Source organism: Typopeltis vanoorti, chromosome 4 (genome assembly GCF_054136105.1).
Source record: "Typopeltis vanoorti isolate ZY-2024b chromosome 4, IOZ_Tvanoo_1.0, whole genome shotgun sequence".
Lineage (NCBI taxonomy): Eukaryota > Metazoa > Arthropoda > Arachnida > Uropygi > Thelyphonidae > Typopeltis > Typopeltis vanoorti.
The window spans coordinates 45,202,331-45,228,477 of NC_143552.1; the positions used below are offsets into that span (position 1 = coordinate 45,202,331).

At 36.5% G+C, this 26,147-nt stretch overlaps 1 protein-coding gene across 5 annotated transcripts in view; it reads right to left on the minus strand.

Moving 5' to 3' along the window:
• Positions 1–1,582: 1,582 nt before the first annotated feature.
• Positions 1,583–26,147, minus strand: part of LOC150107272 (polycomb group RING finger protein 1-like) — a 302,424-nt gene continuing 277,859 nt past the window's right edge. For all 5 annotated transcript variants that reach the window (XM_090391122.1, XM_090391120.1, XM_090391119.1 and 2 more), the window contains one exon: positions 1,583–2,570. In XM_090391122.1, the coding sequence (XP_090247248.1) occupies positions 2,523–2,570 (48 nt within the window). In that variant the 3' untranslated portion in view covers positions 1,583–2,522. The remainder of the gene's footprint in view (positions 2,571–26,147) is intronic.

Here is a 26,147-nt window from a genome sequence, read left to right on the forward strand (position 1 = left end):
AAACTGTGATTCAGGAAGTGGATGAGATTTGACATCTTAGGATGCTGGTAGACAATGGACTAAAGTTTCAAAGGTGTATTATAAATGTGAAGATTTCACATCATACTGCTACTATGATAAGGAGGTGGTGATGCCTCTGGATAAAGCAATGGTCAGACCATGCATGGGCTATTGTGCTCAAATTTGGTTGCCTAGTTATCATTGCGACATGGAAACCCTAGAGAGGATCCAAAGATGAAAGACCAAAGTGATACCAAGAAATGCAGAGTGGGTTGCGGGAATGTAAATTACAGAGTTTGATGGATAGGAGGAAAAGAGGAGATATGATAGAGACTTTCAAACTGGTTAAGGAATTTTACCAGATTAGTAGAGAAGGAATTATAAAAAGAGTGGATGATAAGATGAAAAGAATGAAAGGCCAGTCTTTAAAGTTACATAAGGATGCGAGGAGTAGATTTTTTTATATGAAGAGTTGATGGTGAGTAGAATGCATTCACAGAGTGCATTGTGAATGCAAGGTGTGTAAATGATTTCAAAGTTCAATAATGACAGACATGTTGCTGGTTGAATGGACTTCTCAAGATGAGTCTACTGACTGCATGGAGATTACTGTAATAATAATAATAATAATAAGGTGAAAAGAGAATCGCTGTTCAAAACTACAAAAATAGTGGCATTTTGAACAGCTAAATGGTGTAAATGTATTATTATATCAAATAATACACTATTGTCTATACTAAGTTGTCAGGAATTGAAGAAGGTACAGGAAGATGTTCTGATGTTTCGCCAATTTCCGGCAAAAAAAAACAACAACAACCGGAAATTGGTGAAAAATGGAACCTAGCCTTTATTTAACTTGCCAATGCATTTTTGCCACTGAAAAACATAAATAACACACTATATATCACTTGTGAATGTGTGCGAAAGCTAAAAAACACACTAGGATATACAAAAGTACATTAAAATGAACAAAAGCTTACCTTTAAATATTTTGATTCTTGCACATATCACTACACTTGGGTGCCATTATAATCACAAACATAAGTATGAATACTGTATTATAAGCACAAATATAAGAGATGCACTTTGTATAACTTCTATACACACATGGAATGTAAGTCAATTGAGAGAAGAAGCATGAGAAAGGTTGGCAAAACATGGCAAAAGAGTGAACCATGTGGTGAGTATAAAGATCATGGTTATATTTGAAGGGGCGAAAGAGTGGAATGGCAAAAAGTGAAAAGCTGGGAACTACTGTATTATCTTCATCTTATTTGTTATTTATATAGATCACATTATGAAAGTAGCATCAAAATCATAGCTCTATACTTTAAGCAGATGATGTTATACTCCAAAATAAATCTAGTGAAGCCTAAAGAATTCTTTAAATATACTGTATATGGTAATTTCCTAAGTGTGCTACTGAGGCACCTGCCTTGATAAGTGAGTTAAAAGCCGCTGCTGAATTATTGCAAAGGTTGGGAATTTGAATCCTGCTGAATGCATGGATTCTCTGCACAACCTAATAATTTTTAATTAGGTTTAATCACATAAATAAAACAAAGAAAAAATACACAAGATTCATATTTTTAGACTAAGCAAAAGCAACCAAAAGACTGCTTTATTCTTCTTTAACAGAAATTTCAAGTTTCAAGAAGAAAATAGTATGAATTACTATAATTAAAAGGCAGGTATCTTGAAAGGTAACTGTATAACTGCATTAATTGTCCTTCATAATTAAACAATATTTCAGTTTATTTGGACACTCATCAATTGTTAAGTATTCTTTCTGAAATAAATCCATGGATGACTTGAAAACTTCAATGCCATTTGCCACAATGAATGCCATTTTCATCATTCTTTGGTGTTGTAATTTAGTAATAAGGCCTTGAAGCTTTAAGTCATACAGGCATATGTTAAGGAGACTAGAAATAAAATGCACTCTGCTTGCAACTCTCTTTAAGTAATTTTCTTCTTTTCTTGTTTTTTATCTGCTTATATCACTATATATAATCCTTGACCATAACTGCATATCAAATTAAATTATTATTCTTTAAAACAATGAAATTGTTACATCATAAGTATGCATTAAAAATGTTTATATAACCAACAATTTTTTTTTTCAGGAAGAATAATTGTTTATTTCTTTACACAACACTATAAATCTCTTAATAGCTCAATTTCATTCTGAATGGTTATATACAATATATATATATATATGTATATATATATAACTGTGTACATATATACACAAACATGGTGAGAGATTCTTCACACCAAAAATATTTCAAAATTTTCTCAGGATTTTGGAGGACACTCGTTTTCCTGGATATTTACATAGCATCAACATACAATAAAACTAACAATAAAATAATATATATATATGAATAGTTAAAATAATATACATATGAAAACTACAATATAAATAATAATAAGAATATTTGCAGTGAAAATATTTTCATTAACTTCCTTCCCATAAGAAGTTCATGATCTATGATGGGAAGCAAGGCACCTGCTGTGAATTAACTGCCTAATTTTCTAACATGAAATTGGAGCAACATTGGAGGACTCTAGAAAAGATGAAAACAAAATGTAAAAAACTAATATAATATTTAAAATTCTGATGTCATAAAATGGTACCTGACTTACTGATAACCACTCGTTTGAAAATTAAATTTAAAGTGCACAAATATAAAAACAGAATAAGATGATCAGATTGCAATAATTCTTTTTATTTCAATTTTTAATTTATTCATAAGGGATTCCCCCCCCCCCAACCCTCATCTGTCCCTTAGGACTGGTTGAGCCTTCCCGTTCTGAGGGACGAAAAACCAGAGTTTCTGGGTGAAAAAACCCTCTACCTCTGTATGAGATCAACTAACTCAACCTTTAGTCAAAAGAGACCAGATAAAAGTTACTCACATTATGGATGGGAATCAAACCCCAGTCTTTCCAAACAAAGCGCTACATCTATACCCACTGAGCTACTGAAGATCTTTATTTCAATGGCATCACAGAAAAGATGAATGATAGGGAAAATGAAAGTGAATTGTATAAGCAACAGTAAGGTAGTTTTAATTGCTAAGTGACCAATAGCAGTAAGAGCAGCAGCAGTTGATGGCTCACAAACAGCAGAATACTCTAATTTTAAGCTCATTTAAAAAAGGTAGTAATGAGGTATTATGTTGTGACTACTGGATGCGTGTGTTTTTTAATACTTTGGCCAATAGTATCCTAATTCCAAAGCATTCTTTAGGATGAGCTCTAGCTTATCCCAATTTTAATCTATCATTATACAGGAACCTCTATGGAGCCAGAGGTCCACAACCATTATTTGCATAATATCCATCATAGCTCCCTTCAAACTGACAAGGCTTATTCAACACCCTCCAAGCAAAAAATTTAGTTCTCACACAATTGTTAACCACATTCTTGCATAACTTCACCTCTTTTCCAGCTAGAAATTAATTGTAATAACAAATCTTCAATCTATTCCTCATAGGAAACATTCCGCGCAGTCACTGTTTTAGTCACCTCTGGATTCTCTCTAGTATTTCCACATCTTTAGGAAACTAGGCAAACTATCTGTACTTGTCAGTGTGTTTCTTAACATCAAAGTAATTCTTTGAAGTGTTTTGCCAGTTTGTAGAGCATGGCATCTAAACTTCAAATGAGGTTTTTATTATTATTCAGGCCTCCATGGAGTCAAAAGACTCATCATGGGAGGTCCTTTCTAAGAAACACAAGTCTATCAAGACTCATCAAGGGAAGTCTCTCCTAGAAAACACAAAGTCTATCATACCACTCCTTAAACACAATGACCGTTCTCGCTCTCACCACTCCATCAGGCAATGCATTCCATGGTTCAATCACCCTCCATGCAAAGAAACCACACCTCACCCTCTTTCTCACAGTTTCCTTTCGTAACTTCCAGGGATGGCCCCTTGTCATCACTCCTTCATGCTGTTCAACCAAGCGAAAGAAATCCCCAGTGCCAACCCTGTAACCACCTCTTAACAGTTTAAAAGTCTCAATCATATCACGTCTCCTTCTTCTATCCACCAAACTCAGCAGTCCACATTCCCTCAGATGATCTTCATAACTATCATTGTACAGTCCTGAAACCATCTTTGTTATCCGCCTTTGTACCCTTTCCACAGTTAATTTATCCCCTTCAAATCCTGGGGACCAGATCTGAGACCAATAGTCTAAGTGTGGTCTGATCAGTCTTATACAACGGAATAATAACCATTTTATCACTGCAGGTCAGTGTCCTTCTCATTATTGCAACAATCCTGTGTGTTACCTTCACTACCTTTGCAATATGTCTCCTAAATTTCAGGCTTCTATCAATCATCAACCCCAGATCTCGTCTCCCCCTACTTTCTCCAGTTTAACTCCTCCCATAGAGTATGCAGCGTCCCATCGATGTGTCCCAAATCCCCAAGACCTTACACTGTGCTGTATTAAACTGACAACCCCCCCATTCATTTGCCCAGCTATCTAGCTTATTCAAATCCTCTTGCAGGGCTACCACATCTGCACTATTACTAATAACCCTTCCCAGCTTCGCATCATCTGCAAACAACTGAATATCCCCTTGCAATCCATGGACAATGTCATTGATATAAAGGTTAAACAATATAGGTCCCAGTACTGAGCCCTGTGGAACCCCCACTTGTAACCTTCTGCCTCTTTGCTATTGCTTTTTTTTTTTGTTGTAGTTTTTTTTTTTTTTTTAATCCCACACATGACAGGTACAAGAGCTTATAGCATATTGTTACATCCTGAATGAAGCACTTTATTAAAGAAACACTTCATTCAGGATTTAACAAGTCAGAAAAATCAGCTGAGAGAAAAAACTTGTACTCGAGCAGAAGAAATAAAGTACTAACTGTAAATGGAAATAGAATTACCTTCCTTTAATAGAATTGTAAGACCATGTAAAGAACTTTGTGTATAAATTAGTATTATATGAATGTATCATGTATACAATGAATGGGTAAATTAGATGTAAACAATAGTCCAAAGGTCACAGGCGGGCCTGAGGCATTGGCAATCTCGGAAAGCAATGCACGTTTGTTTCCCGGAAGACGCTGCTATGATCTCGTGATGTACCGAAGTTGCCGCGGACGAAGAAAGTAGCAGGCAGGAAAAGATTGCAGAAAGTAGTAAGAGGGAACTATCGCAGCTAGTAAGAGGGGGGGGAAGGAAGGGGAAAAAAAGGGGTTTGCACCCCTTTCTCAGGGCTTTTTTCGTCTGTTTTGCTGGATGATGATTTGACTTCTCTCATGGACTGGTGGTTCCTGATGGTGTTCCTTGGCAATAGTTCGATATTGGAGGGTGCGCCTTTCCCTTCGATGTCGAAATTTCCGCCAGTACGAAAGCGTGAGATGTCGGCATATCTGTCTTCGCTCCTTCGCTGAAAGTTCCGATGGAATAATATCGCGGACGTATACCAGAACTGGCAGTAGAAATAATTGAGAATTGAGAATAGACGAGGGAAAAATGCCAGATGCAGAGCACAGCTTAATCTGATGACCATAGTGACCCACCACGTGGATGCAGGCTTATGGAAGTATCGACAAGGTAATTCAAACAAAGAAGGACAGTTCAGACGGACCTGGAGATCCTGCCCCAAGAAATGGTAAAGTACAGATTTTGTTGTATAATTACCCAGTCGGAAAAAGGGAAAGATCACTGTTGTGTATTAATCAAGTATGGACAGTATTTAAGAACTTTAAGTGATTATTTAGCAGTGGCTAATGTCCATAAGACAAATTGTTTGGAATGATTATAGAAGATTGTGACTAGTTTAATATGCAAGACAAACATAGTAGGTAGAATATAGATTAGAAGTGTATAATGTGTATATTATGTGTGTTTAGTCTTTAACTTAAGAGAAGGATTTATTGTTCATGTATTAGAGTATTAATCAGTTTAAAAAGGTTTGATTTAGCATGTCATTGAACTAATTGAAAGTGAAATTGGTCTAAGTGTATATTATGTCTTTAGATTCCAATAAATATGTTTTTTCTTTTATACCTGAGATTTGCCTGTGATATGAACCAAAACTACCACTCATTAATCTGAACCATAGCGGGGGGGGGGGGGGGGGATTGAAAGAAAGATATAACATGTTGTTATAGAGGTTACGACTGCAAACCAGAATTTACTTAGCCATAGTAGAGCATTTGATTTATGAGTTTAAGAACTAAATTTATTCTCCTATGTGCACCAAAGTTCTGGAAAAGTCTCCCTGAATAAGATCTGAACCATAGCGGGGGGGGGGGGGGAATTGAAAGAAAGATATAACATGTTGTTATAGAGGTTACGACTGCAAACCAGAATTTACTTAGCCACAGTAGAGCATTTGATTTATGAGTTTAAGAACTAAATTTATTCTCCTATGTGCACCAAAGTTCTGGAAAAGTCTCCCTGAATAAGAGTCCCCTCTATTCTAAGATATTGGCTGGCACAGCATTAAAAAATAAATCTGTCAATATCTGAAGAGGAGACGGCCCCAGACAGAAATTAGAGGACTCGTTTCTTATAGCAAAGAATAACCTTTAACAGTCAGGGTAAGCACGTGAGTAAAATTAGGAATCGGCCAGAGATATAGAATTTGCTTTCCTTATAGAATGAACACGTAAGAAGTGATACAGATGTTAGAGTCAAGGAAATTTTGTAAGTCTTGTAGTTAAAGTAGAGAGGTTAAATACATAAGATAAATAAAATATATTAAGGAAGAGCAAATATAACAACATTAGTGCCATGTGGGAGGGTATCTGTAGAAGATACTCCAAGCTTCCATCCATGCTTTCTTGGCTGCTGTGTTGCAATCAGCATTCCATAACAGTTTAGAGGAAAGTGGAAATTAAATGTTTAAGGAAGTTTTGTTGTGCAGCTTGTGGTCAACAATTCATACTATTGTTGATAAGAGACCTGATCATCACAGAATCGAATTCTGCTAAAGAAGAAAAGGTGAGCCACTCAGATTGCTCAATTTTCCATCGTGATATCTGTGACGTAGTACACGGCTGTCTATGCAAAGAAAGTAGATATCATGAGGAATTAATCACTTCCAAATAAGTTGTCACCAGTTTCCCACTTAAACAGTGGAAAGAGGGAAGGTGAGCAGACAATTAAGTCAATGGAAAGTAATGTTTGGGTAAGCACATAGAAGAAGGTGCTGTTCTCATCTTCAACAGGGAGAGATTATTGTAGTCAAGCATATGTTTAACGACTGTTCTTCTGATGTTAGTTCAGGCACTACCCCATAGAGCATATGCTTGTTTAAATCCCCTATTAGTAAAAGGGATGGTAACTGTAACATAACATCAAAGTCATCCTGAGAGATATCTGTAGCATATTGTTATAAGAGATCTGATTGAGAGTCAGAATGGAAATGGCCTCTAAGTTTTTAAGTGGGACTTGCTGGAAGGGAATGTGGCTGTCCATAAAGATGGTAATTCCTCTGTGGGCATGTCCATCTCCTGTCCTGTCCTTACAAATGGTGGTTACATTTTGCAATGCCAGCTTGTCACTGAGCTTCAGGCATATTTCCTACAAACAAAAGCATATTAGTTTATACTTCTTCAAGAGAGTTGATTGATGGAATCCATGACTTTTTTATTTTTAATCTAAACTCATAGAGTTATCATGCTTGTCTATAGCAGGCTTTTATAAACATCCATGCCCAACATGGGATTCAAACCTACAACGTGTTGGTTGGAGAGTTGGTATGCTATCCACTTGGCCAACCAGGCTGGCATTCCATTCCATTGTAGAAATGTTTCCATTATCTATTTTTGGTGGTGTAATTTGGCTTCTGATGCTGTGAGATGTTGTTTTAATTCGCCTTGGATTTTTTTCTTTTTGGAGAATTATGGAAGGCCAGTATCTATCATTTCTTCTTCATCAGGAAAAATATCCAAGATTTCAAACTGGCCTCCCTCAAAGGTACCAAGTATATTAATTGTTTCATCTTATTGCAGGGAAGCCAGAGATATCAATGTTATCCACTAATTATCTATGAATTAATTATATTAATATATATGAATTAATTATTATGAATCAGGAAGTAATCTTAATTTTTTGTGGTGCATTTTTTGTTATTTTTTTTAATTAGTGGATTTTCATTTCAGGGAACCATTTTTGCCATATTCTCAGGAGTAAGGCAATATTGATTTTTCTCACTGATATGCTCTAAAGAGATATGTAATTGTGAGAAGGGGGAGGGGTCGACATGTGTTAAGGTTCTTACCGACATTTTCTTCACAGTTGCCTTCTCTTCATAGGAGGGTTTAACCACAAGATGCTGCTACTTTTGTGGTATACTGCCTCTGCTTCCTGGTATGGGATGCACTACTCAATTTTTATTTTTTGGATCTTTTCATCCTTCCACTTTTGAAATGCTTGGGAGTATGCTATGCTGGGTGATCTCCCTCAGAATTGGGGCATTTCTTTGTTCTTGTGATCTTTACTGTACACTGAATACAGATATTGGAACCATAGGCAGTCTGAGAATGACTATACTTCTGACATTTAAAGCAGCATAAAGGGTTTGGAATGTACATTGTAAAGCAGAATATCTCAACTGGGCTTCTGCTTTCACTAATGTTGGTAGTTTAAATGTGTTGAAAGTAAGAATGACCTTCTGATGGAAACCAAATGACCATCCCTACATATGAGGATTCTTCTTATGGATGTCGCTCCTTGATCTCTCAAGTCAGAGCAAATCTCTTCATTTGGAACATCAAGGCAGTCCGACTCTGATATTGCTCCTCAAGAATAGTTCCAAGTTTTTTTTTGTTTTTTTTTTGTATGTGTGTGTGTGTGTGTGGTGGTGGGGGAACAGTGATTGCTATTCCCCTGATAAAGGTTGCAGAAAGGAGTTGCTCAGACTGAATCTGTGTTGTTATTGTTTCTATAAGAATCCCTTGTTCACTGATTTTGGAGATCCTTCCAAACCCTTCTGGATGAAAAAGAGTGACATTTTTCCAAGTGAACATTCTTCAGTTGAGTGTAATATTAAAAAAAAAAAAAGGTTGGCATGTTTACTGCTGCCTTTGATGTTTTTTGCTTTTTGATTTAGCACCAGAGCTTCTCACCCAAGATGAAGCTACACATGGATACCTAGTCACCAGCAAGCAATGACTGTGCTCAAGAGTGGAATGCCATACCAGCCTTGGTCCTGTTCCCAGACCATATAAGGAAAGGAGACTTACTGCAACACCACTGACCCTTGCATGCAAGCTGACTGATCCACATTAAGCCACCCAGGACCACTGATGTACTGAAGTAGAGGCCAGAGTAGGGTAAGACTATCAAAATCCCCCATTTCCAAATGTCCACAGGTTGCATCACGTGGCAAACATGACAGCAAGGCACTGGATCGCAGTGAGGTGGTCTGGAAGATAGGATAATAAATAAGACTCAGAAGTAGAGCAAAGAATACAGGAAGAAATGCATAGAAAAGTATGAGAAAAAAAGGGCTAGTATCACTGCTGGGAGGTCACTCCAACATGAACAGGTTCCTTACATGGAGGGGTAGGTTACAGGTATTAGTAAGACTTGGTTGACTGAGGATGATATAGTCATAGGGATGCAGTATTTTCAGAGAGGACAGAATGAGAACAGAGGTTTTTCTCATGATTGCAGAAGAAAAGAAGCCAAAGAGAGTAGCAGTACATCAGGAAGACAAGAATTTAGACAGCAGTTCAATTTGAGGCTATCTGGTGTGAGTTAGTCCAACAGGATGAAATACACAGCTGGTTTCTGCTATAGGTCATGAAGTATAGTATAAGGGATTTTCAAATATGGGACATAGATTAGAAGGAGGAATGGTCATAGGGAGAGAAGGAAATGAAATTTATACAGCTGCTATGAGATAGTTACCCAAGACAGCATGTACCAGATGGACAAGGGTTACAGGGTGCTAGATCTAGTCATAGCATCAGAGAACTTTGCAATGACCAACATAGCCATGTTGCCTCTGCTTGCTACACATACAGAATTTTTTGCATGTCTAGCAATTATAAGTAATTATTACAGAATTATAAAGCAGATGATTATGACAATTCGAGGAATCAGCTTGCAGCTCTCATGGCATAAGAATTTGGAGGGGAGAGAATTTGGCAGTGCATGAGAGATGGTCAAGAAGGGTTTTAAGAAAGCAGTACTACACTGTATACTCAGTGTCAGGAGGATAAATCTGGTAGGAATTACACTGATGAACAGAATCATTAAGCAGGAATTGCAGAAAAAGGAAAAGTTGAGAAGGAATATAACCAAAGCAAACCAAACAGTTTAATAAGTGATCATTTTGCAAGGGCATAAAATCCAGGTGGCAATAATGCACTGCCATATATGACGTTGATGGATGGGAGCATAGAGGTTGATGAATTGAAGGTGCTTAGGGTATTACAGAACCTTAATGCAAACATGGCTGCATGTTAGTCCATATATTATGAGAATGTGCAAGGAAATTAGCATCATCAATGACCAAGTTGTTTAATTTAAACCTCAGTTCTGGAAAGGTGCCAATGGAGTGGAAAGAGGACAAAAAAGTCTACTCTATGCATTGGAAATGCATAGAGAAGGCTCCAACATAGAAGTAGCAAAAGGTCAATCATTATCTCAGTGGTCATGATTAAGCATTGGGCAAGTTAGTATGAGACAGAATTCAGGACTGAATGGACAGGAATATACTTTGTAAAGGACAATATGGTTTTGTGAAGGGTAGATCTTGCCCTAGTTATTTCCTTAATTATATATACAATCATCCCTCGACTTACGTCCGGGTTCCATTCCATCGGACAGGATGCAAGTCGATACATTAAACCAGGGATGCACAAACTTGTCAAGGCCAAGGGCTGCATAGTTCCATTGTTACTTATGGGAGGGCCACCAAAAAAAAAAACTTGAACGTTATCTACCATATATTGTTTATTTTATTTATACCTATCATAATTGTTACAAAAAAGGTAATAAAAAGTAAGTGAATTTAATTTGATGCATGACATTGCATTGATTTGACAATTGTTTTGATATTTGGTTCGAGTTTTGTAGTAGCCAACCTCAAAATTGATTCTAAATTTTTATCAGTTAAGCGGTTCCTATTTTTCGATTTGTTAATATTCATGACTGTAAAAGTTTGTTCACAAATATATGTTGAGCCAAAGAGGCTTGCACATTTTAATGCATTATCTAGCAACCATTTATAATTGTTTTTATCGCCACAACGATAGAAGTTTAATAAATTGCCTTCGTTAAATTTATTTTGCAGGCTCTCATCGTTTTGAATGTCGATGAGTTTAAGCTGTGCTGATTCGGATGCATTTTCGGGCAAAATGGCAAAAGGATTGCTAAATAAATCTAGCAACAGATTCACTTTTTTAAAATCAGAAAACCGATCCTTGAAGGCTGATATCAAGTTATCAATCTTTTCAACATACACAGTTTTGAAGTTGACATTGAACTTTTCAGAAACTTTCTTATAATTAGGAAAATGGATGTAATTCCCTGACTTCAGCTGGATTTGAAATAGATTTAACTGGCACTGAAAAGACAAAATGTGGCCGTAAAGTTGAGTAACCAATTGATCTTTGCCCTGAAGTCACGTATTTAACGTACTTAAATGATTAGTAATGTCAACCAGAAAGGCCAAGTCACGTAACCAATCCAGATTTTTTATGTCAGGGACGTTTTGTTTTTTTCAGTCAAGAAGATTTCAATTTCATCAATTCATAGGTTCCTAAATTCATATGAATTTAGGAACCCCTCCAATGTTTGTCCACGACTCAGCCACCTCACTTCTGTGTAAAAAATTAAGTCACCACATTCACTTTCAACTTCTTCAAGAAACTTTTTAAATTGTCGGTGATTAAGGCCACGAGATTTTATAAAATTAATCGTTGAAACCACAACTTTCATGACATGTTCAAATCCAAGTTTCTTAGGGCACAAGCTCTCCTGGCAGATTATACAGTGGAATTGTATCAACTCATCGTTGTGCCATCCCAAATGCTTTCAATAATGTTACCAATCCAGAATTAGCTCCTATCATGGAAGGAGCTCCGTCAGTCGTGATACCTGATAATTTTGTGAGATCTAAATCAATTTTGGAACACTGTTCCAAAAGCCCAGTGAACATGTCATTACCTTTCATTTGATCTGACAATTAACTCATTCCAATCAGCTCCTCACTTACCTCAAACTCTTGCGTTATTCAAGTGCAAATATTAACAACTGGGCTGTGGAAGTAATGTCATTTGATTCATCAATAGCTAATGAAAAATAGGCAAATTTCTTTGAATAAGATGTTAATTGGTCCTTTACATTTTCCGACATTGCAGTAATTCTTCTTTGCACAGTCATCCTGTTTAACTGAATTTTCTCGACATTTTTGGCTGATTCAGGACAAATTTTTTTAGCAGCTATCTCAAGGCAATCTTTAACGAAATCTCCATCTGTAAATGGTCGGCACCTTTTTGCTATAAGGCGAGATATTTCAAAACTTATTTCTGTTGTGATTTTCGAATCTTGAATAGGTTTTGTAAACATCACTTGCTGACCTGTCAATTCTCATTTCAAAAATGAAATCTTTTGTTTACGTAGTTCTTCGGGTAGATTTGAAAATGTAGAATGCAGACTTTCATAGTGTCTCCTTATATTGCATTCTTTTGGTATGGCTACAGCACTTTTGCAAATCAAGCACACGATATTATTAAACGACTGCACAAAAACATATTTTTCGGTCCAGCTATCCTGAACCTGTCGTTTTTCATCCTGTAGTTTGCGTTTCCTACTTGGCCCTGCTTTATCCATTGTAGAATTTATTTTTTACCGTTTCCTAGGGGTAATAATTAATAGTAGCAATTGCACCTATGAAAACAAAATACTCATATGACAAATAGACGAATTACAAAATTTGTTAACATTATTACTAACCAATTATCGCAAGTAGACAGGTAATCGTGACGTCACAGCTACTTTGCTTTGCGCATGTACCATTTTTAAAAATTACCTATCGTGTAACTTGTTAAAGTTGAAATAATACACGGTGAGGTGGGCCACCAGCAAATCAACAGAGGGCCGCATGCAGCCCGCGGGCTGTGCATCCCTACATTAAATCAACAGAGTTATAGGGGTTAGGGACTTAACAGTAATAAGTATACTGTAATTTTAATTTTTAAACCTTATTATAAAACTATACTGTGTGCTACTACCACTATAAAACAGGAGAACAATCATCCAAATCTTCCTCCACAATCACATCTTCATTTCCTTCCATGTGTGAACGATCAGGCTGTGGCTCTTCTGGTGTAGCCTTTTTTTTTTTTTTTATTTTTTAAATGAAAATGTCCAATGTGCTTTGCTTATTCCTCTTCTTCTTTTCATTATAAATTTGTTCATAGCAAGCAAACGCATCATGTACTTTCGTTTCTATTATTAAGTAGCGTTCAACATTGGGGTCCATGTCTTCGGCCATTTTAAGGACATTGCTAACTGCAGAAAACACTTCTGCAAGACCCTTCACTGCAAATTGTTTAACTACATCTTCCTATTTCTCTTTTCCCTCTTCCTTTTCTCGTTTTTCCTCTTCTGCAACAGTTGTCAGTTTGACCAATTTTTCATTGTCAACTCTTCAGGGGAACTTTCTATGAGTTGAATTATCGTCATCATTCACTTCGAGATTCAGATTGTTTGTTAGACCCACTATTACAAACTTCCAAAATCATGCACAAACCTTTCTAATGTCTTTTTCCATATGCCACTCATACATTGAGAGGTTACTTCGTCCCAAGCCACAGCAATATTTTTAATAGCATGATAAATATTGAATGTGTTTCCAGAATTGCATGAGAGTCTGGTCATTTCCTTCAGTAGCAGAAATGGCTTGTGAAAAAGTTCTCCGTAGATAATAAGCCTTAAACGCTGCAAGAACTCCCTGATCCATCAGCTGGATCAATGCAGTAGTGTTTGGAGGAAGAAACATGACTTGAACTTGGTGAAGATCACCGCTATAAGACGTATAGGACAGATGACCTGCATTATCTAGAATAAAATTTTAAATTCTACATTTTCTTTCACACAATAGCTTTTTATTTCACTCGCATAACAGATGATTAAGGCATCCACGACTTCTTATTGCTCCGAAAATGAGTTGGAAGTATGCTACCTAATGTTTTTGAAGATTCGTGGATTCTCACTGTGCCATATTAGAAATGGTTTCAGTTTATATCCAGCCACATTACCCGTAACAGAATCGTAATACGGGCATTAAGAGCTTTGAAACTAGGTATAGATTTTAGCTTTTTTTTTTTTTTTTTGTGGATGAATTGTCCACTCAGTCATTTTTTCTGAAACAAGAACCTCTCATCCATATTAAATATTTGCTGTGGAAAATAATTCTCCTCCGTAATAATTTTATCCAATTTTTCCACAAACTCCTTGGAAGCCTTCTCAGCACTTGCAGATTCCTATACATTTTCACATTATGCAGTGCAAAACGCTGCTCGAGTCTAATGAACCAACCGGAAGCATTGAATTCGTAGTCATAATTGGGTTCTGCTTTCTCCTTCAACATGTTGAAGAGACTTAGTGCCTTAGCAGTTATGGTCACAGTGCTAAGGGGGTATGCTCTTTTGGTTCAGGTCCTCTATCTATGATGCAAGTAGCTTTTCCATATTACTGATAGGACCTTGTCGTTGCTTCTTCACTATCATCGATTTAATGGAAGCAGATCCTTTCACAGCCTCTACGATTTTATCCTGATTTTTCAAAGTGGTCATCACTGTAGAATGAGACCATCTGAAGTCATTTGCGATCACATTGACAGGTTTACCAGCTTCATGTTGCTTTATAACTTGCAACTTTGTTTCAAGATCAATTGCTCGCCTCTTTTTTCTGCGATTCTTCACTTCACTTTTTTTGATTGTGCATGTAGGGGGCCATATTGCACAAAACATCATGAAATAACTAAAGATAAATACACAAATAACCCATTTCTCAAATACAAAATCAACACAGGAACTGTTGAAGCACGTGCCGAATGCCGAGAGGTTGACACTGAAAGCGCTGTTGCCGCTATGCATGCTTTACCTTACGCTCACTTGCATAAGGTAAAGTTCTTGTTTGAAAGTATAGCCGAAAATGTTATTTATTCCCTTATGGGATCACAGATGTATCTTCAAAAGGAAGTAACTCGAACAGATGTAAGTCGAGGGACGACTCTATATATAATAATAATAACTTGACACCTGAGATGGATAAAGAAAATGGCTACTCGGTGATACTTCTGGACTTTGCAAGGCATTTGACAGGATTGCATATGGTTGCATAAATTAGAGCAAATGGAAATGGATATGACGCTGGTGATTTGGATTAGAGAGTGGTTGATTGACAGATATCAAAGAGTGGTTTATGAAGGAGCTGAGTCCAGGAGAAGGCAGGCAACCAGTGGTGTACCGCAAGGCGATCACACTTTGAACTAATGACCAGAGACAAAGAAAATCAAATAAATAAATACTGCGAGGAACTTGAAAATTATAATAAAACTGGGGATACTAGAAACACTTTTCAAATGATAAATTATATTTGTCACCATAAAACAAAAAGAAGTGGAAATATTGTCACACATGACAAAAACGGTACACAGCTATCAGTAAATTCGAACTTGATGAAAGAATGGAGAAACTACTTTCAAGAATTACTGAATGTTGATAATCCTCAACATTCAAGTCAGCTAGCAAACCTGCATCTAACCACCACTCTACCAATAAATGTGAAGACTTCACTGAAAAGGAACTAAAAATAGCAACAGATCAAACCAAAGCAGTAAAGTCCCCAGGAATTGACAGAATTAGAGTAGAAGCTTTCAAAAATGCTGGGTATAATACATACTCCAATCTCCTTGCCATAATGAATCAAGCTTTAAATACTGGAATAATATCTCAACAATGGAAATAAGGCCTTATTGTCCCTATACCCAAAAAGGGCAGTCTTAATAGAATAGATAACTACAGAAGTATTACTTTGCTATCAACCACAGTTAAAAATCTACAACAGGATGATACTCAATAGAATAGAACCCTACTTAATACCACTTTTAAGGAAAAGCCAAGCTGGATTTCTAAAAAAACGATGTACAATAGAACAGATACATTGCATCAGAAGAATCACAGATGGTTCACAGGATAAAAACTTACCACTCATTTTAACCTTTATAGACTTCAAAAAAGCCTCCATTAATAGAGAAGCAATGTTTAAAATACTCAGCTTCTATGGTCTACCCTCAAAACTCATAAGCAATTACAGGTGCCTTATAAAGATTATAATGCTACAGTAATCTTTAAAACAGAAACATCTGAATCATTTCCAGTGACAACAGGAGTCCTGCAAGGTGATGTAGTAGCACCTTATTTGTTTTTAATATGCTTGGACTACATCTTACAGACCATCAACACAGAAGATCTTGGTTTTAACATTAAAACATCCACCCACACCATGCAAATAACTGATCTTAACTTTGCTGACAATGTTATACTTATTGATACAGAACCAACAAATGCACAAAAACATCTCAGTCTACTAGAGGCACAGGCTAAACTTATTGGTCTACAGATCAACATCCAAAAGTTAAAAGTATTCTCAATAGGTTGTGAAAACTTTATACTACATATCAACAATAAATCCTTAGAAAGAGTAAAGGACTTTCAATACCTTGGTTCGTACAGAAAATGATATCAGAAAATGTAAACAGCTGGCTCCAGTCTTCCATAACAAACTCTGCTCCATATGGAAATCATCATTAGTATCATTAAAGACAAAAATAAGACTATACCATGCAACCAATAGATCCATCTTCTTGCATGGTTCTCTAACCTGGACAATAAGCACCTATAAAACTACAGATCTAATTAACTCCTCTGGAACTACATGTCTCAGACTGATTCTTGGATACACCTGGATGGACTGCATCACTCACTCTGCTCTGCTAAATCTGGCTAAGCAAGAACCACTTGTCAGTATAGTCAAAAAAACTACAACTCAGACATCCTGAAGTCTTGCCCTTTTTGGAATGCGTCATCCTGTACAAACCAGAAGATGGCAAACATAGTAAAGGAAGACCATGCAAACAATTTTGGAAATACATATGTGAAACTATCAGTAGGCTGAACTGCAAAACTCCATCTGACATCTACCAGTTAGCTCAAGATAGAGAGAATTGGAAGGCCATAATTTGCAATATTTAATTTTTAATATAAATCTCTTTTCCCTTTTCACATTGTATCATATTGTGAATAAACTATGTATGTACCATTCAGTAATGTGTGAGCAGAGTTAATCCAAGACGGTATGGTCACTTAAACAGAAAGGAAGAGGAAAAGTGATTTTTGCTATGAACACAGGAAAAGGCCAAGAGGAGAATGAAGATTTGGATGGATTGATATAGTAAGAAATACTTTCTTTTAGGGTTAGTGATCAGCATTCATATTTATAAATTTAGGGACACAAAAACACACGTGTTGAACAGATTATTTTATTAATTACTAATAAAATAAAACTTGACGTTTCGACCCCTGTATCGAGGTCATCATCGGAAGGATACAAGTGTATAAGGAACCAAGCTACATGCTCTAGCTCTGTATACCAGTAAACTAAATCTACGTAGTTAATTAATCCTTTTCCCTAGCCTGACCTCTAATTTGGGAAATTTTAGACAGGATCACAGATGACTCGGCCAACCACTTATTACTGAAAAACAAAGAAAAATTAGTAATGAAATTTCAAGCCCTACAACAACAGAAAAGCACAAGACCATCAGGACGCCATAATGAAAGGAGCAGCCAATCACAAACCGACATCATAAGGAGCAGCCAATCGCCCACAAACAAAGTTAGGAGCAACCAACCACCATCGGACTACAGCTTGGTTATCAACCAATCAAACCACAATCTCACCCAAGGTGAACTCTCACTGCTAAAGAAAGGTTTGAACTACGCCATTGCTCCGAGGTCAGTGAACAAACTTGATATCGTTTATCATACTGAGAGAAGTTTAAGATCCCTCCCCACCAATTTGGCTGATAAAATACGAATGGAAACATCGTGTATACTAAATTCAAACCAAAAACTAAGCACCAACTTAAACAAAACCGAAAAGCTAGCCCTTAAATCCTTAAAAAATAACCAAGACATTATAATCACGAAAGCAGATAAAGGCAATGCCACTGTCCTTTTAGACCGTACAACATACATTGAAAAAATGAACCATTTGATATCGGACCACAACACCTACGAAATGGTAAACTACAACCCCACAAAACGTAACAAAAAGAAGACAACTGAATTAATCAAATCCGTCCACACATGGCCCGAAGAAACAACAAAAAAATTAATACCTCATTATGCCCATGCGCCCAGAATTTATGGCCTGCCAAAAATACACAAACCAGGCACACCACTACGTCCAATTGTTGAAGGAATTGACAGCCCAAATTATCACTTAGCCATAAAATTAGCGGCCACACTCAAGGAATTGGTAGGTCAGTCCCCTTCCTAAATAAAAAAAAACGCACAACATTTCATTAATAAAATTAAAAACATTACACTCGATGACCAAGATTTATTAGTCAGCTTTGACATAACTTCGCTTTTCACCAATGTCCCAATCAATGACACTAACTTGCTCCTACAGAACACATTTCCACACGGCATCACGGATCTCTTTGCCCACATACTCTGCTCCGGATATTTCGTGTGGCAAAACAATTTTTACCTTCAAAAAGAAGGGACAGCCATGGGCTCACCGGTTCCCCCCCCCCACCCAATAGCTAACTTTTATATGGAAGACTTTGAGCAACGTGCTCTAGAGACAGCATGTCTAAAGCCCAAAATTTGGCTCAGATGCATCGACGATATTTTTGCCATTTGGCCCCACGGCCGAGAAGCTCTAAATACATTCCTTAGCCACCTAAACAAACAACACAAACATATCCAATTCACCATTGAAATGGAAAAAAACAACTCTCTTCCTTTCCTAGACACACTTGTGACACGTCTTCCCTCTGGCTGTCTCTCCTTCTCAGTTTACCGCAAACCTTCACACACAGGCCGATACATACATATACAAAAATTCTTACCACCACCCAACACAAAAACTAGGTGTCATAAGCACCCTTCAACATAGAGCTCTAACAATTTGTTCTAATGAACAAGCTCTAAACCAGGAATACAAGATCATCAACCAAATATTTATAAAAAAATGGATACCGTAAAAAAACTATTCCCAAGATCCTCCATAAAGATACCAGTAAAAACAAAAAAGATTTCAGGAATGCTATTGCCATTCCTTAACTTAGAGGCATTTCTGAAAAAAAATAGACAGAACACTACACAAATACAACATCAAAACCACCTTTAAATCCCTGACAAAATTAAGACACCTACTCAGTTCTTCTAAAGATCCTCTTCCACATGTAGCAGGGTATGCGAAATACAATGCACATGTAACATACCATACATAGGGGAAACAGGGTGAACTATCCCAATCAGACAAGATGAACACAAACGACACATAAATACCTCCAATTTTGGAAAAACCAGCCTTTCTGACCACGCACTCCAAACATACCACAGAATTGATTGGAAAAATACCAAGTCCTTACACCGCACCAAAACCTGGTTTGAGAGAAAATTTAACGAGTCATGTGAAATGCTCAAACACAACCGAAATCTCAACAAAAATGATGGTCTAACCATTTCAAGAATGTGGCGGACCCATCTACAACCTGTATAACAACCTAAACTAGCCATAGGAAAATCCCACTACAAGAAGACAACCTGGTGAAGTGTTTGTAACATTCAACAGTAACTGAAAGAAATCATATTATAACAATCAGAACTGTACAAATCCAGAAGAATATTAATACATGAGGACTTTAGCAGTTTATTGTAGTTGTATTTATTTATTTATTTTAATTAATTTATATATATATATTTTTTTAATTTTTTTTTATTATTATTATTATTTTTTTTTATCAATAGAGGTCAGCTAGGGAAAAGGATTAATTAACTACATAGATTTATTTACCGGTATACAGAGCCAGAGCATGTAGCTTGGTTCCTAATAAAACCTTGGTTCCTTGGTTCATAATGATGTCATTTTCTTTAAGTTCCTGAGAAGACTGACTACTTCCATTATTTATTTCAGTAAAGTGGCTAGTAATTAATTTAAACTGATGTGCTCTGTTTCACTACAGCAGTAAGTATTAAGACTTGAACCAAATTTGAAGGTTACTTAAGAAAATGAATGTTATTTTCCAAACCAAACGGATCCAAAGTCATTTATACTGGTTTTTGTTTAACATGAATTTACTGTAGGAAAAATTAATCCATTCTCTGCAGCATGCTTTTCTTTTAGTTAGTTCTGAATTTACTTTTAATCCATCTACAATATTTTATACTGGATATATTTCAACTCTAGCATATTTGTATTATTCTATTTCTTTGTGCTTGTTTTACACTGTCATTTTTTCATATTCTGTATGAAAATTCTTTATGTTTAATATTTCGGTATCTGGTTCATGTTTTAGGGTATCTGAAATGTGAATACGAGTTATTCAATTGTTTTTCTAGACAGACTTTTTTTTAAGAATCAATCATGGAAGAAATTTCTTTGCTTCACAATATACATATCAAAGATCTAACTGGGGGAGTCTTTTGATACATTCTTCTGTTATAGATATTAAAATTAGCAACTAAAATACTTTTTAAAAGGAAAGGAATTAAAGTCTGTGTGGCTTCATCAAACTACAATTTAGACTTTCTGCCTTGTATATAAGGAATTAATATTTGGACAAAAAGAGCTGGTTTCTCTATTTTCATACACAAATTTCATATACTGTATTTTCTTATAGTTTTCTCTGATATAAAAGTATCATCTGATGCCAGCTAGCTGTCCATCATTCATGTTTCCTCTATGTCATTGAGGCAATTAAGAAGCTGACATGTGAATACACATCAGCTGTGTGATCAAAGCCAAGAATTGTGAGGCTGACATGTGAATGCCATCTGTCCATCATCTGTGTCTTTGAATCGAATGTGTTCGATTCTCAATGTTATGATTTACTGCAAATTCCTATGTTCCCTATTTTCAGTGTACAGTCCCCACCCCCCAAGTTTTTCATCATCAATTCCTGATATGTATCTTGAACATGATAGAGATGTGATGCTAGTACTACACCAAATTACGAAGATGGTCTGAAAAGTTCTCTTTTCAGATCACTTTATATTTTGCATCACTGGTAATTAGCTTACGGAATTAACAACTTCTTAAACTTGCTTAGGTGTATTATTTTAGTTTTCTTCCAACGAATTCGATGGTGGGTATCTAAGGCATGGTCTGCCAGCCCAGAGTGGCTGTACTGGTGAAACCAGATGTAGTCTTTGTGTTCTGAAATCCTGATATTTGCTGTCCTGCCTGTTTGGCCAAAGTAGGACAATTTGCGGCTGCAAGAGACCAAACAGGCAAGACAGCAAATATCAGGATTTCAGAACACAAAGACTACATCTGGTTTCACCAGTACAGCCACTCTGGGCTGGCAGACCATGCCTTAGATACCCACCATAGAATTCGTTGGAAGAAAACTAAAATAATACACCTAAGCAAGTTTAAGTACGAAAGATTATTCAAGGAATCATCAGCAGCTCTAAAAAATGAAACCTCAACAAATTTGGGTGCATGAAACTAATCCAAATTTGGGAGACTTACATTATGAGAACTTCAGCCCAATGGCCAAGACAACCAAATTAGCCCGCAGGGGGCACCATAAGGACTTTAGGAACAATATTAGTTTCTTGCCTTCTTCCTCATTTGCTTTTGTTAGTGCCTGCGTGCACATACCATATTTTTACGTTCCTGAAGATGGCAACGTGACGCTGAAAAATTGAAGTTATTCATTAAAGTTGCCTTTAATTAATATCCTTTATATGCGTTAATTCCGTAAGCTAATTACCAGTTATGTATGACCAATGTATAAGCCTTGCTACTAGAATATACAGGGTGTTCGGGATAAATTTGACAGTTTCGTAAGGAAAAAGAAAATCTTCTTTGTATCTATTAAATTTAATGAATTGACAAAAAACATTACAGGCAGAGTTAATTACAATACTATCAACAAGATTTACTCAAAATAACCACCATTAGCATCGATCACAGCTTCAATCCTGCTTCGGAACCTCGAACAAGCTGATGCTACAGTCTCCCTGGGAAGGGCCGCAAAAACTGTTTTAATTTTATCCATTAACTGGGCTTTTGTATTACTGGAAGTGCGATTGGTGTCTTTTTCAACTGCGCCCCATACAAAATAATCCATGGGGTTAAGGTCTGGGGAGTTTGGAGGCCAAACATTTGGACTGGTGAAGTCGTAGAAATTTTCAGACAACCATTTTTGACTTTTCCCAGAGGTGTGGCAAGGGGCCGAATCCTGCTGCCATACATACGACCTACCATTGGCTACCCTTGTTATCCAGGGCTTGACTACAGTGTTTAGCAACTCCACGTAGCCATCTGAAGTCAACCTGAGGCCCTCTTGGAAAAAATGCGGAGGCATCACATTGCCTTCAGAGGATACACATCCGAAAACCATCACAGTTTGGGGAAATTTAGTCTGCATTACACGAGGAATGTCCTTTGTACTGTATGCAAGCCATCTGTTATTCTGCGTGTTGTGTTTTTGATCCTGGCAAAAGTTTTTCTCATCGGAAAAGAACCAGATTGTTTGTGGTTCCGCAGGATGTTTCACTTTGCTTAGAAGTTTCTTCGCGTTTATCAAACGTTTTTCACGGGCCTTTTCTGTAAGCAGCTGACCTTTGCGGCGCTTGTATGAGTAGTAGCGGAGGTCTTCATTGAGTGCAAGCTTCATAGTAGAGGCTGCAACATTCATTTCACGTGACAAAGCCCGAATTCCAATGCCAGGGATCTTCAACACCTGTTCCTGCAGATTTGCGAGGAATTCTGCTGTACGAACGCAATCAGATCGTCTGCTAGGGATCTTTCTTCTTGCTACATCCTCGTAGTCACCATTGCAAGTCTCTAGTTCATGCCTGATTGTTTTTACTGTATTCAGGGAGCATTGGGCAGCAGTCGAAATATCCTTATTTTGATGGCCGGCACGAATCATCATGATACAAGTTATTCTCTTCCATGATTCAGGTGGGTTCCAGCTATCCATCCTTTCTGACATCTTGTATATGAATGAAGAAGGGTCCAACCTTTTAAATGAAGAGAAGTGTGTGTTAATACATGTAACTTACGGAAAAATATAATTAATTATAAATATGTCAAATTTATCCCGAACACCCTGTATTTTGCGTCATATACTCTTGTATTCTGAACCAGTCTGAAGATAATGCTATTAACAATTATATAATAAGTAGGACATTATTTCTTGTGTCCTTTTCATATGCTGGGAACATGGTGTTAATGATGACTAGTCCATCCTGAACAGAGACAGGTGCTTTCCATTATTATTAGCTTTGCTGTTTTCTCCAAATATTCCTTAAACATTTCTATATAAATTGCCCTTGCAAGTTGTTATTATTATTATTACATAAACACATGAGGCCACTCTATCACTACTTAGCACTATACAATTCATCATCCACACTATATGATGATGATGACTTAAAAAACAAAAACCATGTCTCAGACTTTACCAATTGGCTATTTCAATAGGTATTTATGAGTTCTTTCTTTTCTTTGAGCAGCAGAGTGCACTTTAAAAATGATGCTACCATAGCAATCAACTTCTGTTTGCTGTTGCATACTGGTTTATCTTGAATTACCACTTCCCTCTCCCAATTTTTACCTCATATCTCTTGTTGCTATAGCTACAAAAATTTTGATGCATTTATTTATGTTCTTAAGTTGATTCCTACTATGAATTTGCTTTAAAAATACAAAAGTCAAAATGAAGATAAGTAATGTCCTTCAGTTATTACTTATGTTATTTATTTATTTTTAACATGAATCCTACACAGAGTAACATCAATACTAGGATTGGACTAAGAGATAGATAACCTGGGAATCCTGCTCTGTAGAAACATAGAACTTTTCAAGCCACTTCATGCTTCCAGTAAGCAGAGTGGTGGTCTCATTAGACAATGAAATTCATCTGCAACCTAAAGAGATTCACAAACATCCATGCCCAGAGTGGGATTTGAACCCACAGCCTGTTGGTTGGAGTGTGGATACACTATCCACTCAGCTAACCATGATGAAGAATACCCATTACAATTGTCAGTGAGTCCCAAGGGGTTCACTAAAGCTCGGTGTGGGTTAAAGTCAAGAAGTTACTCCACTGAAGTCAATATTTTTGCAATCATCATCATCAATTATCTAATATATAGTCCGTGCAGTTAGCCCAGTGGCTTTGCACTTCACAACCATATGCCTGGAGGAGTGTCCTGGACTCGATTCCCGTCACCAATGTGAGGAGCTTAAGGATCTTCCTCAGCCATAGCCAAGTTAGCCGGTCTTGGGCATGGAGAGGTTTTCCCCCCCAGTTTATCTGGGGTTTTTCATCCCGCAAGCAGGCAAACCGGCCTTGTGAACACACGGATCTACAGCCATAAATACTTAGCCCCCCCATGAGGGGGCTCAACTCGCCCCAATAGGGACGGGGGAGGAAACTTCATATGAATAAATAAAAAAATCTAATAACTACATTAAAAAAGATCTACATTTAAGGAAGTGTGAAGGATACTATGACAACACTACATGATATGTTGATATCATTACTAATTTCCCAACAATAATATCTGATCAATACTCTCTTGAGAATCAGGAGAAGGGATTCTTATTTCTCTAAATTCACAAAAGTAAACCGTTTCTTGTTTCCTTACTATAGAAAATCCATAGAGACAAGAGAAATAGCCTGTTCATCAATCTTATGGTTTTATATTATCATTAGATGGAATGTTTGCAAAAAATGAGTATTTCTTGTATACATATAAAACAGTTCTACTAGTGGACTGAGAGAGAGAGGTACAAGTCATTAATAGGTCTCTCTTACCTAATTTACTACAGGAAAAATCAAGAGTGTACAGAATGTGATGTTTATATCATATTCTGTATTTGACAGAAACTGAACAGTTCCTATTATTCAAATAATATGAACATTTCAATGATGGCATGCAATAAGAAAGGCAAAATCTGGACTAGCATACTATATCTCTGCCCATTCTCAAATGGCAGATTAGGACAAATCTGCATTCCACTTTGAAATTGGGATGGGGGACAAGAATAAAGAAGCTGTAGAGGTAGTCATCATTTGCAAAAAAAAAAAAAAAAAAAACAACTAAAAAATGGAAATGATTTTGCTATGATAGTGTCTAATGAGTTATAATATACCAAGGAAAACCGCAACTATTATGAAACATGTTATGTAAGTCATTTTAATAAACAAATTATAATGATTCAACTCAAAGCTGAAGCATACATGAAACCTTTGAAATGCTTTTTTAAGCATAAGTCATAGTATTTGCATATTACAGTTTGCATTACTGATTAAGAATACAAGATAATGAAGTAATATTAAGTGACGTTAAATGATCAAAAATTAGTATTAGTACAATGAGAAGGCTACTTATTTTCAATAAGAAGGAAATACTTTCTATAGCTGATATGCTATTGAGAAATCTATATTTTAACTCATTAATTCATGCTTCTAAATACTGTAAGTAAGTAAGGGAGATTCGATTACTTGACTCTTTTTCAAACTAAATTGAATTTTGTGAAAATAGTAGCACAATAAGATGTTTCAGTAATGAAAGTTCCTCTCAATCTCCTCTCCTATAATATTAGAATGCTGAAAGGTAGATGCTTCCCTTGATGGTAGCCTGTTTGCTTATCCAAAAAGGTATGAAGTATGAAATGGCTTTGTGGTTCAACAAGTCATTTACTTTTTGTATCTTGTATGCAACAAGTAGCTTTTCTACTGAGGATGCAACTTTCTTACATATCCATCTTTTGGTGTATTATAAAAAACTTGTTGACATTAAAAACTTTATACTGCGCATGATTACAGATCAAATATTATGAAGGGATATTCCAGCAATGCAATTAAATGCTTCACA